The sequence below is a fragment of the Poeciliopsis prolifica genome, unplaced genomic scaffold, assembly GCF_027474105.1.
Source record: "Poeciliopsis prolifica strain line A6 unplaced genomic scaffold, Auburn_PproV2 SCAFFOLD041, whole genome shotgun sequence".
In the NCBI taxonomy this organism is placed as follows: Eukaryota; Metazoa; Chordata; class Actinopteri; order Cyprinodontiformes; family Poeciliidae; genus Poeciliopsis; species Poeciliopsis prolifica.
Window position 1 is genome coordinate 1,373,041 of NW_026562416.1, and position 14,232 is coordinate 1,387,272.

General features: G+C 42.2%; 2 protein-coding genes across 2 annotated transcripts in view; one reads left to right on the plus strand and one right to left on the minus strand.

The window, feature by feature from the left end:
- Positions 1 to 14,232, plus strand: part of tmem170b (transmembrane protein 170B) — a 75,252-nt gene that overhangs the window by 12,593 nt on the left and 48,427 nt on the right. Inside the window, exon 4 of the mRNA XM_055055162.1 lies at positions 2,116 to 2,216. Coding sequence (XP_054911137.1) covers positions 2,129 to 2,216 — 88 coding nt within the window. The 5' untranslated portion in view covers positions 2,116 to 2,128. The remainder of the gene's footprint in view (positions 1 to 2,115; positions 2,217 to 14,232) is intronic.
- nedd9 (neural precursor cell expressed, developmentally down-regulated 9) overlaps positions 1 to 14,232 on the minus strand; it is a 29,113-nt gene that overhangs the window by 7,515 nt on the left and 7,366 nt on the right. The window contains exon 2 of the mRNA XM_055055160.1: positions 7,177 to 7,545. Coding sequence (XP_054911135.1) covers positions 7,177 to 7,545 — 369 coding nt within the window. The remainder of the gene's footprint in view (positions 1 to 7,176; positions 7,546 to 14,232) is intronic.

Here is a 14,232-nt window from a genome sequence, read left to right on the forward strand (position 1 = left end):
GTGCGGTCCATGACTTTATATTTGTGTGTTTTAATAATCTAAAGCACTTTGAAATGCCTTGTTGCTGAAATGTAAGATGCAAATAAACTTGATTGATAACACACTGAAACAGTTTTATGATCTTCGAAAGTCACAGTCCTGCAATAATCAGAGATTTGAAACAGAATCCAGCATGTGCAGAAATATCAGCACTGTAATATTACCTCACAGTTCCCTATTTATTTTCTCTTAACAATAAAATATAGATCAGATGTGGGCATGAAAAGATGTTAAAGTCCATCTGATTGGCCAGTTTTACCACCATTAGAAGGCATGATACATGAAATCCTATCGTAATGAAACAGTCCTCTGCTGTCACCTTATCGTCCATACTGAAGACTGATGATTGCTGGGATTCGATATTTTGCAGCTCTGTCATTTTAGCTAGAACGCTGAAGTCGGGTGTTTAGCTGGAGAAATGCAATTCAAGAAGCTGTTTGGACTTCAGCCACAGGCTGCACTGGAAAATGATTCAAGCTAAATCAAACTTTGAGCAGCTGTGATGAATAAAACAAGCACAATTTCAACTTGAGCTTCATTTTATTTAAAGCTGCACATTTCTGACCTGGAGAACAGCTTTATGAGCAGAAAAAAAGCTGAAGCAGAATCTGGAATCAGCTTGACTCCTGCTGAGATAATCATTACATCACTGTTTAAAGATCAGCCTCCAACCAGAGCGGTTCAAAAAACTTCAAGACTTTCATCTGGAGAAACCCATCACGGACCGGTTTCGCTTTCATGTGGAAATCTTTGACCCTGTTAATGTTTTATCACCGTTTCCTGTCTGTACTAATCAGCTCCCCGATACATCCCCCGGCATCATCGTCTCAGAGCCGTTAACAGCAGTGCAACAGACCTTCAGAGGGAAGCCAGGAATGCTAGGAATGTATTTCCCGAGCTCAGTACTCCTCCCCTGCCCCCAAGATCAGCTACCACCGCTCTGGATGGAGCAGGGTTCATTAGCAGGGCTGGAAAATAGGAACCATACGTCTGACTTCCTGGCAGAGGCTCGGGTTAATCCTCCGATAAGTCTCTGCTGTCAGGAGGGAGCATGGAACATGACCTCAGAGCAGGATTAACACTTCTGGGGAAAGTTGGGCAAGGTTTCTGACAGGAACAAGAGGAAGAAATGGAAAGCGGAAAACCAAACTCCTTCTATGGAAAGGAATTTCATTCATCTGCCTCGCGGTAGTTTGTGTGTTTCCAGTAATTCCCATCTCAACCTGATGATTTCAGGAGTTCATTGCATAGGATTCCTGTTGATGCGTCATCCATCGAGCATGTGGGGTCAGAACTAAACCAGACTAAACCATGGTCTCTGAGGTAAACCAACATGATCAGAGCTCTGATGAGGAGCAGGACCAGAGATAATTATTCAGCTCAGCTGGACTAAAGCTGAGTGAGAAGCTGCTTCCCCTAACCGTAAGAACCACTGAATGTATCCAGTAGAAAATATTCAACCAGCAGTGGCCACCACTCTTCACCCTAAAGAACTAATCAGAAACATTCGTTCTGATAACACTGAAGCGCCACACAAACCAAATCAAACTCGCAGAAATCTGAGCACATAAATGAGATCTCCATAAAGTGATATGCTAATATGGTAATGAGAAGAAGCTAATGCTAATTAGCATTAGCTAATGTGCTACACCAACAAGGTATTTTGAGAGTGCTAAAGGTAAAGTGCTAAATTCAACCACGTTGACAGCCAGCATGTTTCACAAAGAGAACGTGAGGCGACTCCCAAAGCAATTCATAAATGTGAATTTTTGCATATATTAGTTTATTTAACACCCCTGGTTTGTTGTTCTATATAAATGTATTATTTTGTATACCTCTTTCGCTCTTTCTTTTACAAACAAAAAGAGGACATGAGAATAGGAAACAGAACTGCTGCGTAAACAGACTTCAAAATAAGAGCTTAATATAACGTCCAGCTACTTTTCCCAGCAGCTTCTGCCTGAATGAAAGCAATAAAAAGATGGCGGCTCAGTCTCTTCTACAGCGACGCGTACGCCATGTTGTTTCCTGTCTGCTCCATAACCTCCCCTTCTCCTCCCTCTGTTTCCCCTGCAGGGTTCATGGAGTGATGATGTCACTGAGACGGGCCGGGAAGGGGCGGGGCTACACATCCTGCAGCGTGGACAGACGCCTTGTGAACTCGCCCGCGTGTGGCGGTGAGCGACTCGAGGTTCTTTCAGCAGCGCCTTGTTTGCTTTGGGCCGTCAGGGTCGCGTTCAGGCAGGTTGAGCTTTTTAGTCATAATTAAAACACATTTAAACGTTACATGACATCAGCGATGACATCATGTTTTCAGTTTAAGCCACTCAGCCACATTCAAACACTCCGTCTGATATAAAAGACTTCGTTCAAGGCTCAAGTGTAAACAGGATGCTGTGAGCTCATCCTCCATTACTCATTTTCTGATGACTCTGCAGTCAGAAAATTAAAATCATAAAGAACTTTAATATGCCAGCAAAACATAAATTATGCGGTTTAAATTATTGAGTCATCTGGTTTTCAGATGGAGTAAAGGGGGAAAAAAAAGATATATTTAGCCTTTATGTAAACTGAGTGATGTAAGTTTCTGATTGAATCGTTTATAGATTTAATTTTTATCCGATTATCTCCCAGTAGTTACTACTTGACTGAAGCTCTTCTCTTCTTTTGCAGCTAAATAACTTAACTTGTGTTTTCAATCTCGATTTTTACAACCTATTGATACTTTTGTTTTCTGAAATCCTTGGAATGAGAAGCACTGCTGGTCAGCTGGCTGCTGCATTTTTCTCTCATTAGCAAAAACACGTAATTTCAAAAATGTTTCCACTTGCATAAAACTCTAAAAAGAGTCGATGTGTGTAAGCCGGAGGATCAATACTATTAAAGTAAGGCTGTTGTTAAACTACAGTAGAGAACTGTGGCTACTGGAGCAGATAGCCTGACTTAAAAAATAGCAAATATCAGTTTGTTATATCCTACAAAATGAAACACAGCTAAAGGAAACTCCTTAGTTTCAATTTATTCTGTATTTTTCTATTAAAATTCACAATGATTAAACTTAAAACATTATTTCTTAAGTTTTTAAAAAGGTTTTAGCAGCACTAACTGTAGTTTAATAAGTGTTTCGAATGTTTTTGCCGTTTGTTTGCCGCACTGTGAGGTTCGTTTCTGCCAAAATAGCAGAACTGTGAACACAGGCAGAAAGAAAAGGACGAGTCGGTCTCACTGAAGCAGATCAGGCGCCTTTTTTCTGCCTGCGGTTGATTTATGTCACCTCCATTCGTGTTTCACCTTTTCATTGGTTTTGTTCTCAATAACGACCACTTCCTTCTTGATGATGGCCTGCAGATATGAATCATGCGGCCGTACCCGTCTGTGGCCTTTAGCCCCCTGTTTGCATTGATCTGGAGGCTAGCAGCGGGCAGCAGTCTGCTTTACTACATCCAGGCTGCAGGAACCTTTTCTGCTGAGTCACAGCTCCATCGTGACTCCAGCCTGTTTAAGCTCCAAACTAATTAATGCCGGAATCCCACCAGGCCGTCTCCAAAAGCCAAACAGCTTAGAGCCGATTTTGGCTCTAATGAAGATCATCTGCTGTGATCAAAGCTGCAGTTTAATCCGTCGCTCCAGTAATCTGTAATGCTACTGGATGTGTCTTACGTCCAGCGTTTAGTTTCTAAGAAATGATGGATGTTTCCAGGCTTTTGGCCTCAGGAGCACCGGGTGAGACTCCTGGAGCGCACGCCGGCTTTACGGCTGCAGGACGTTGAAACAATCCTACCGTATTACCCACAAATCTCTCTTATCTGTGCTTCCAACTCTCTAAGTGACCTTTGACCTCTTACCTCTATCATCTGAGTCACATGCACATTGAGAATTCATGACAGCTGCTAGCAAAAACATCTTCCTCGATGTTCTCTGGACAAACACTGTGCTGCTGATGGGTTTATCGCCAGGCGTCCATACTGAGCATAATAAGGGATTATCATCCTGAATGAGACTCGCAGGAGGAACTAAACTGGACTTTAATTGAGCCATTCTGACACAGAAACGTGCCTGTTTCCCTCTTCTCCCCCACAGCATGATGCTGCCAAGTAGATGGTGGTTATTTTCCTCCATATAATACATTTTCGGAGGGTAATGCTAAATACCCCTGGCTAATTTAGATTTAAAATAACCTTTATTCAACCAGGAAGTTTGTTTCTGAGATAAAATGTGACGGTCTCCTGTAAGACGTATCAATTTATAAAATAAAAAGTGAGAAAAGTCTAAAGTAGATTTTCTTGCGTGTTTTAAAACCGTGTAGTTAGTTTGGGAACTGTTGCAGCGTTGCTGGTTTAGTCCAAATATCTCAGACTGAACTGGGAGAAATCAAATTCATGCTGATATTTTGGTCTCCAGAACCGATCTGGTTTTTGTTTCCTTCGGCATGAGAAGGAATCTGTTTTGGTTTGAGTTTATGGTTAAAGAGGCTGTGAATGCCTTCGGCCCAGCATGCCCTACATTCTTCCGGCTGTCCTCTAATACTTGATCACATTTATTGCTTCAAAGTTTCCATTTGGGGGAAACGTCGCCGCAGAGCGGATTGTTCTGCTGATTTATGAGCTTGAGAAGAATCTCAGACGTCTGGAGGATCTGAAGCTCAGATCATCGCGTGTCATCGTGTTTAACAACCCGTTCACCTGAGGTTTTATCAAACCCGGTGACACGCCCTGGGAGCCCATAAACTTCCTGAATTTGTGCTGCCAATCGTTAAAGCTTTTGTTGCTGCAGTAGCAGCAGATTGGGTCAGCGTGGGGACGCCGAGGAGGAGGAAGAAGTGGAGTAGGAAGAGAAGAAAGAAAAAAGCGTTTGGAAGAGCCGATAAGAGCTGATCTGAACTCTGAACCCGGCCCGTCTGTAGGCGGTGGGCCTGAGGAAATGGAGGAAATCAGAACCCTGGCGCTCTGGGTCCCAGTATGGTCCCAGTATGGAGGTACATCAAAACTTTGGGTCCACATCAGAACCTCTGAACCACATCAAGAGGAAACAACTGGGTGAGCTGGAAGGAACTGGGACACAAAGACCAGCAGAACCTTTCCTTTGTGGCTACTGGGCTTAACGTAAAGACATTACTGGGAAGACTGGTTCAGCTGCTGGGAACCAGCCTCACTCTACTCATTTTCATCCAATAAAATTTAGTTCAGGGCTTTTTATTTTCTGATCCTGTTCAGTTTATTCAGGTCCAATTCACACTATTAAACCCAATCACTTTCCTGCCCAGGACAGAAAGAACCAATTAAATCCAGTTTTCATCAAATACAAAAGGCACATTTAAACCAATTCACTTCGCTATAAGTTTTGTTTCTGTCAAAATTAATTTTAGTACAGTTTGTTTATTCATATTTTAGTCAATTTTTCATGTTCAACAAATTAAAATCCAATTTAATCAGTTGGAAATATTTAAATTAAAATCAATTCAAACCATTCCTACTCCATTCATTCCAGTTTGTCCAAATATAAAACAGTTCAATTCAAAATCAATGCTGTTCAACTCATTTTAAATCAATGTTTATTAATTCAGTCCAATAATATAAGACCTTTTTCCGATCCATTTAATTCAATTCTAACATAGTTTTAATCGAATAAACACTAAAATCCAACTCATTTAGTTTCAGTACGACACAATTACCACCAACTAGAGGCAGTTCTGATCACATCAATTATATCTGGGCTTTGTGTTTTTTTCCATGTTATTTCAATTATGATTCGATTAAAATCCACAACCTTTAGTCAACAGCAATTCATCCATAATCTTAACGTTAATCTGGTTAATTTTCCTATGAATAAATCCTAATTTAAACCTCTGATGATTCACCGTCAGTCAAATCTGAATCCAGTAGAATAACGTCCAGTAGGCAACTGGCTTTAACTGGACTGGTTGGTGGCTTTTCGGTCAGCACAGTTGGCCTTTCTCAGGACTATCTCTTTAAATCACAGGAACAATCACCCTAAACTGATCCGTGGGCCTGATACACGTCCAGAACCTCATCTCATCTGCGCAGTAACAGGATTACAGCACAAAGCAGCCACTCATTAGAGACGCCGTTCATTTTCCACCTTAATACCAGCTCTGGGCCGAACCTGCAGGAGTGATTGACAGACGTGTCCTTTAAGCCGTTGCTGTGCAGTGAATCGAGCGCTAAGCTGCTGGCGCCTGCAGGCTGTTTATTCAGAAACACACCCAGCTCGTTTCTATGACGGCCGCAGTAGATCGTCTTAAAAGAATCAAAAAGAGACCCTCAAGACGCCAACAACTGACAGAGCATCTAATTACCATCCGTCTCCTGGAGGGCTGAATGCCTCTGAGGTGCTGGAACCAGTGAAACGCTTTGATAGACGGGGACATTTTCTCATCATGTTTCAGACCTGCCACTGAATTACGGTTATGATGGATGCCAACGCTGCATCTTTGGATTTAAATGTCTCTAAAGTTTAGAACCTCTTAACTTCTCCCTGAAACACCTAGAAACTTGTCAAAATGCACACGTGGGAAAATTAGATGCAGTTCTTCTACCTTTTGGACCACATGCAGAAAGAGTCAGACTCATTCCAGGGACTCTGCTTGTTCTCTGCTTATTCTTAGAAAGTGTCAAATTCCTTCATAAAAAAAATTAAGGCTTTAGAATATCTTAAATTCATTTTAAAAAATTGAATTTGCCTCAAATATTTTAGTCACAGATCTTAAGTTTTGTCGTGGCTGGACAAAATGTAGTTTATTTTTCTAGTGGGACAAATGTTTGAATCACACACAGACACTTTCATGGAAACATGGACATGTAGGAGTTACTGATGATTTGTCAACGATATTCAGAAAATATTCTGGTAAAGTGGAAAGCCTGTGATTCTGGTTCAATAAATGCATGAAAAAGCAGCCAAAAATAAACGTGTAAAACTTGATGAAGAGCATTTTAACTCCACCAGCTGCTTTTGTTAATGAGACATTTATCAAGCACTAATCAGAGAAATCAGTGGGTCCAGCCACTCGTTAAAATGAAAACCTGGAAATTATCGTCTCCCATCCTGAAGCTAATTAATCAACAGTCAGACTGACAGATTACCTGATAAACAGAGCAGTGGGAAATGAAAATGACTCGCCTTGCTGTGTGTGCTCTCGGCAGCCAGGGTGCTTCTCGGTGGGACTTGGTAGATGTCCTGTCCTGCAGGAACCTGGTAGATTCCCTGCGGCTGCTTGTAGAGGCCCTGGGCCCCCGAAGTCGCCGTCTGTTGGAGGCTCTGCGGTGGTGACTGGGCGGTGGCCGATGGCTGGGCCTCGAACATCGGGCCGATCAGCAGCTTCAGGCGGTTGCCAGGGGCGATCCCCTGGCGGCCGTGCAGAGAGCAGAGCCACCATCCTTCCAGTCCGCCTGTGTTCTGCTCGATGACGGTTAGGATGTCCCCCTTCCTGAAGGCCAGCTCCTCGGGAGACTCCGGCACGTTGTCGTACAACGCTTTGGCCATCAGGTTCTGCAGACAGAGATCGCAGTTCTTTAGGGTCATCGCCACCAAGAAGGAACAGCTTTGGGTTCAACAAAGGGTCAGTATTTTGGGAAATGGCTGCCTAAATGCATCTTTCATTTTAGGAGCTGTTAGGTCAATCAGAGCCCAGCTTGATGCTTTCAAGAGTCCTAGTCCAAGTCTGCGAACAGAAACTGAGTCCATCCCAAAGGAGGGATGGACTCTGGTTGGATATACAAGGTGATGATCATTTGGATCATCAACTCTACGATGGTTCCTGGGCTAACATGATTGAATTGGGACGAAACCTCAATTAACTTCTGTTTTACTGTCATACCATCTGCTTTGTGGTATTTTTTTAAAACAGTTGGACTGATTTATGCATCCAGTTTCTAGCTAACCAGCTCCAGAGTTCAGAATTATCCAAATATGGGGAATAAAGACATTGTTATTCAGAGAAAGTTCACCTCCAGATTTTAAACACCGAACTGACTTCTTGCCTTTTAACCCAAACCTGAACTCGGAGGGCTGCTCTGATCCCATGCACCACTTCAGGAAACGGTTTCTCCAAAGGTCCGACGAAGGTTCAGGGATAATAACTGAAACCCAAAGATCCTGCAGATAGGAGAAGTCCCTGAGCATGGCGCCGCCGGTGCTGCTGGGTCTGAGCGAGGCATTTAAGCCTAATTACTGCACTAAATGCACTAGTTCTTGAGCCTTTTTTTAACCAGTGAAGGAGGGATCTGTGCATGAATACTTCTTTTGAACCTTCAGCTTTCTGCAGCTGCCCGACAGTCGAGCACTTTACCCTGCACGCTCCATTAAGAGCAATTAGGAAATACGGGACTTGCTCAAGGGCACGTCGACAGTAGATATGAAGAGAGAGTACATGTACAGCAAACACTTTTGTATTTAACTCAACCGTAAGCGGACCCTTTGCTGTTTCCTGAAACTCCAAATTAAAACACAAAGTGTAACAGTTTGTTGCACCCTTTTTCCTCCCTGATTGACCAGAAATGTACATTTTTATTTATTGAAGTCAGCTCCTGAGTCAGAAAGACAGGAAAAGGAACATTTTGGATGTGGTAATCAGGAAGCTTTCTTTGTGGCTGCTGCTGGTTTGAGGCTTTCTTGAACTTTCATTGGCCTTCCTCTTTTCTGCCAGTCTAATCCATATAGTTCCCATGTAAAACTCCCGGCCGTTATCTCCCTCTCCGTATTGGGCCAGGGTCGCCCTGCCAATTGTCTGATCCCAGTGAGTAGAATCCGCCCCACAACCACTCTAAGGTGGACCCCGGGGTGGAGGCTGCTGGCCAATGGGGGCAGAGACGTAGGGGTCGTCCATCAGGAAGCGAGTACTGGTTTCTCTGATTGCTGATGCAATTTAGAGAAAAACTGCTTTAACATCAAGATTATTTGATTTAACCTAAGAGTGCAAGGCATTGTTGTTTTGCTCAGACTAGTGACTCTTGAACAGCAAAACATTTTAGACCAGACTTTCTCCAATTTTTGGATTTTAAAACTTATCCTGCTTGGATTACACATGGCAAAGTTGTACTATTTTCAAAACCTAAGAGACTTGATACATGATGAAAATAAAAATCTTAAGTATACCATGTTACGTACAGTTTATGGTGCAACAGTGTGATGCCCAGACGACACTTCATATACAAACCGATTTCACTCACCAACATTCAGGTGTCAGTTAGGAAATTTCACAAGATCAAACATGAGTTCAGAGAGTAAATGAACAAGGCAATAGTTTGTGGTAAATATCTACGTTAGCTGGACTTTCTGGTGCACCATAGCAGTTGTTTTGTCTTCTGTACTCTGGATTCCTAGAATACAGAAATGTCCATGTGTGGTGTCTTTGGGGAACATCACACATGCTGTGATATCAGGCAAAGACAATCACATGTTGAATATTCCTGATTTTAGTTTGGAGAGGTTCCAAAGACTTTCTGAGCACACCGGATCACTCTGAACACATGGAAGAAAAATACTCCCAGATTATGTTGCAAAAAATCCCTGTGGTCGGGAAGTCCTTAAAGTCTGGACAAAAATCGACATGAACCAGACATAAAGCCGTCTTTACTAATAGTTTTAGTAAAGACGGCTTACTTTAGTAAAGTAAGCCAATGTCAGACTTGAGAGGTCACACAGATCATTGAGATTCTTGTCAAGTAACAAGGTGATGACACTAATATTTTTCTGTTCAAGCTGCACCCATTGAATGTGAAGCTGCAGGTCGACTCCTGAAAGTCAACAGAATGCAGTCTGTCAAACCTACAGGTTCTCTGTGCAGGACACTCGCAGCAGAAATAAAATCAAGGAATCCACAGACAGAAGAACAGACTTCACTATGCTTCTGCAACTCTGTAACCTACACCATGCACACAGACTGAAACCAAAGCGGAAAAAGAGCTAAGAAATAAACCCACCATTGTGATTGCTGGCACTGTTTAAGCTCCTGAGATGAAAGCTGGTAGGAGGGAAGGTGTAAAGGAAACTTTGACCCGTCACCCGCCTTGTCAGCCGCAACAATCTGCTCATCTTCTTTATTTAAATACGCAGTAGATGTTAAACCTAAAGGGTGTTAAAGCCAAGACCATCTCTAACCACTCAGTTTACACCACTTTTGACTTTTTTAAACTTTGTTTTTATGCGTGCAGATTACACCATTTTAATTCTTTCTGGAGTTAAATTCACCAAATTTATTAGCCAAAGTTCAATTTATTGTCAGTTCTGAAACTTTTCTTTGGGTATTGAAATGCAAACACACCAAAGATAAAATTTAAAAATAAAAATTTAAACCAGCAGTCTATATCCACGAATGCCACATGATAAAGGACTTTTAATATTTTCTAAACAGGCAGAGGGTGAACTAACCCACACGATTCTCACCTTCTTAACTCAGTTGAATATTACTGCAAAGATAGTGCCAGTTTTCCACCGATTTTAAGTAGGAACCGGCTCTAAATTTGCACTGGAAACAGTTCTTTGGAGAAATACCATTAAGCTATTTTAGATATGATCAGTAATTTTACCTCTTAGGAAATCTGAAGTCAGGAATGAAGCGTATAAGCAAAAGTTTTCTATGCCGTTCTACATGTTGAAGAGGAGTCTTTACTCTGAAGACTTTACAAGCAAATCTTCCAAAAAAAAAAAAAAACCCTTTGAAACTCTTAAGTTACTCCTGAAGCCACAAATAACAGATTCTAATTCAGTAAACCGAAAATAGTGTTTCACAAGAACTTTACAACTGTGCAGATACCAGCAGGGATGTAAACACTTATTGAGTTTGTTGGGAGCACTGATGATTACAGAGTCAAACAGCTGCGGGGAGGAAGGGAAGGACCTGTGGTAATGCTCCGTTATATGACTTCGGATGCAGAAAGATCCTCAATAGCGCCCCCTGCACTCCCAAAACCCTCAGCAGGTGGTCAGCTGAGTCCTGACCAGTTTATTGTTCAGGCGAACACCCAGGCATTGATAAGAGTCCAAGAGTCATATTTGCAAGATTTATGGTAAAACCTCAAGTAAGCACCTGAAAGATCCATTACATTGAACCTTCTTAGGTCTTTGTTGGTCCACTTGGTAAATAATCCCAGTAAATGTTCTGGTTCTGGACTGAAAATTAGTAACCGCCTCCTCACAGTCCACATAAAAGGCCCTCATAAAGCTCAAGAACACAGGAAGGAATATGCAGTAAGTATGGCTATAGTAGATTATTCATTGGCAAACTGGCAGAACAAAAGTAGTCAGTCTCTGAACACCTTCATTATCTTTGCCCCATAGTGTGAGAGCTTTTTGATGAATTTCTGAACCTCTGTGACATTGTCCAGACCAGCCAGTTTTGTTCAGAGTTTATAGAAAAACTTGCCCACCAAAACGTAGGACCTCATCAGCTGTGATGAGTCCGGAGACCGCAGAGATCCCAAAAGAAATGGTCTGACACATTTTCACAGCTTCTCACTGCGGTTCTTTTTTTTTTATTAGGGAGGTAAACAGAACAGACGACGTCACTTGATGAATCATCGTCACTTTTATAGCATCTCTGCAGATGGTGAATGGTGGATTTCAAAGATGATATCTGAGGCTTGGTGTCAAGCAGTAAACATGACCTTTAACTGGTCTGAACTGGTTGTTGGCTGTAAAAACAATATATCTATCTGAAGATCTATCGATTTGAGCTGCTACGCTGACAAACCTGTTTGGGTTTGAGTCCAGATTTTCAAATCAGAACTGAGTAAACAAGCCAATGTTTGCATGGTCCTAACAGTGTTTAGATCTCCATCTACGGAAGCCCAAACTGTTGGAGACAAACCAAACTAGACCACCTAATGGGTCAACTACAGAGAGGTATCTAGATCAGGGTCAATCTTATGGTTTTTCAAATATTTGACAACTCCAACAATGGTTCAGTGGTTCTGCTTTAGCGAAATGAATGGCAAGAAGAAGAGGAAATGAGAGTATGTGGTGCACCCTGGTCAGGTCGTCAGTCCACCTGGAGAAAACCCAGGCATGTAAACTTCTTGCAGAAAGACCCAGGTTCAGCAGCCACTGGATAAATAGAAAATCTACCCATGTAGAAATGACTAGAGAAGAAACGGCACACCTCTCTGCTTTTTAAGATTTTAAGTTTGTCGGACAAACTTCTGGTTTTCAGAACCAGAACATGACAATTAAAATATTGTAGGAATTGCAGATTTGGTCCTACAGTTGCAACATAGCACACATTAACCACTTTCAACTATATTCATCATGTCACCATGTCTCCATAGCAACCATTAGACTCCTCTTTGGTCTCCTACCATCACAAAAACAAACAGGCGGACTTTGCTGAACTGGAATGGGGAGGTATGGTCCTTTCTGATTGGTCGAGTTTGTAGTAAAATCAGAAAACAGTGGCAGGATGTAGAGTTCAGTCGTGTTTGATGAAATTAATCTAACTGAAAAAGAAATGACATCCCCTCCTTTAGTACAGGAAGAAATGGACCTGGCTCTGATTCGATGTCTGCGTCAACACTGACGGCACTGATGTGTTCTGATTGGCTGCCAGCTCTGCTTGAACTTTTCCAGAAATAAAGGCTGGCCGTTACGTAACAAACCCCACCTTTTTCTTTCAGTAAGCGTTTTGGGTGTTTTCCTCTCATCAGGATGAAGGCGGCTTTGGCTGAAGATTTCTCCAAACACACAACCCAGGTTCCCCTGGCAACCAGCGCTCATCTGTTTTGAGCCCAAACAAACAACCTGCTCCTAAAAGCGGCAGCCGGTTCTGCCGAGAGGGAGGGGGGCGCGTCGGCGGGACGCAACGGGCCGCACCGCCGCAGCACATGTCCTGGTGGTGGTTCACACACTCTCATCTGGCCTCGTTTCTGCGCCTTAATATAGAACATAATTATAGTAATGACGGTAATGAGGAACTGATGACTTTTCCGAGCCGCTCCTCGGAGTGAGGCCTGCTGCGGGTGAGAGCCGCTTCAGATAAATGGGCCGTGTGAAGGTTCTGGTCGGGCAGGCTCTTGGGAAGCTGTTCCGAACTCGGACCATTTTCGTAACCGGCTGCCATGTGTTAACATCTTTACACCACAGAGGCTTTAGAGAGGACGTGACACAATACAGTCAATAATGCTTTACGCAACCAACCATAAATCAATACAGCACAAAGAGTCGCAACCGGCCTTAAACAAGCAATGCTTTATCTCTGAGGGCAGAGCAAAGTTTCTGGCTACCTGCTCTGACATCACACAGGCTCTGGAAGCACACCAGAATGAGGTTTTATCAAGCCTCTGTCAGTTATTTACATTCAAATAATGAGACGTTATTCTAAAGAACATCATCTGATAGCCTCTTAGCACCCGAACAGCTTCTTCACCGTGTTGTTCATAACACCGGCACGCCCAGAGCTGCAGCATTGGGTTAAAACCACAGAAATGAGAACATCAGTGGAAGATTTAGTTCATTCTGTGGTTTTAAAGCCTCTGGCTGCAAAAGAACAGTGAGCTGACAGATAAACATCAGCAGTGACTCAATTATTATCTGGCTTGTTTTTATAAGTCACACTGACTTTCATCAAGAGTGCGCCAGATACCTCACTAAGTAATCTTATCCAAAAGCTTTTTGTACAATAAATCCAGCACAAATGTTCATATAGCATTCACAATGTTCTAGACAATCTAACAAGACTTTCTTCTGGAGTTCTAAAACATTAGATATTTAATTAATTAATTGTCCCTCGTTTGCAGATGTTGCTTGTGCGTCAGATTTATGGGCATACCAGAAACATATGAATATGGAGGTACCACCCACGTCTCTTTTATGAAAACAAAAAGTGATTAATTGCAACTAATTTTTTAACAGGTAAAATCTTTTAAATTTATCACTTAAAATTAACGCGGTAGAAATGCATCACATTTCTAATCACAGGCAGCTGTTTCCATCACACACACTGTCATGCAAATTTTGGGCAAACTTTTAAAATATTACAAAAAAGAAAAGCAAAATAGTTTTGATTCCATCTACTGGAAACAAAACATCAACATCATCGGATGTAGATGTTACGTGTGGCAGTAATAAACAGGAACTAGAGGTTGATAACTGGAAGTGTGGGGCCTCTGGTAAGGCACTGAACCACCAGTGAATGGGAGCGTTTGCAATGTTTGAACTTATTCAGCAGATGTGTTTCCTCCTCTC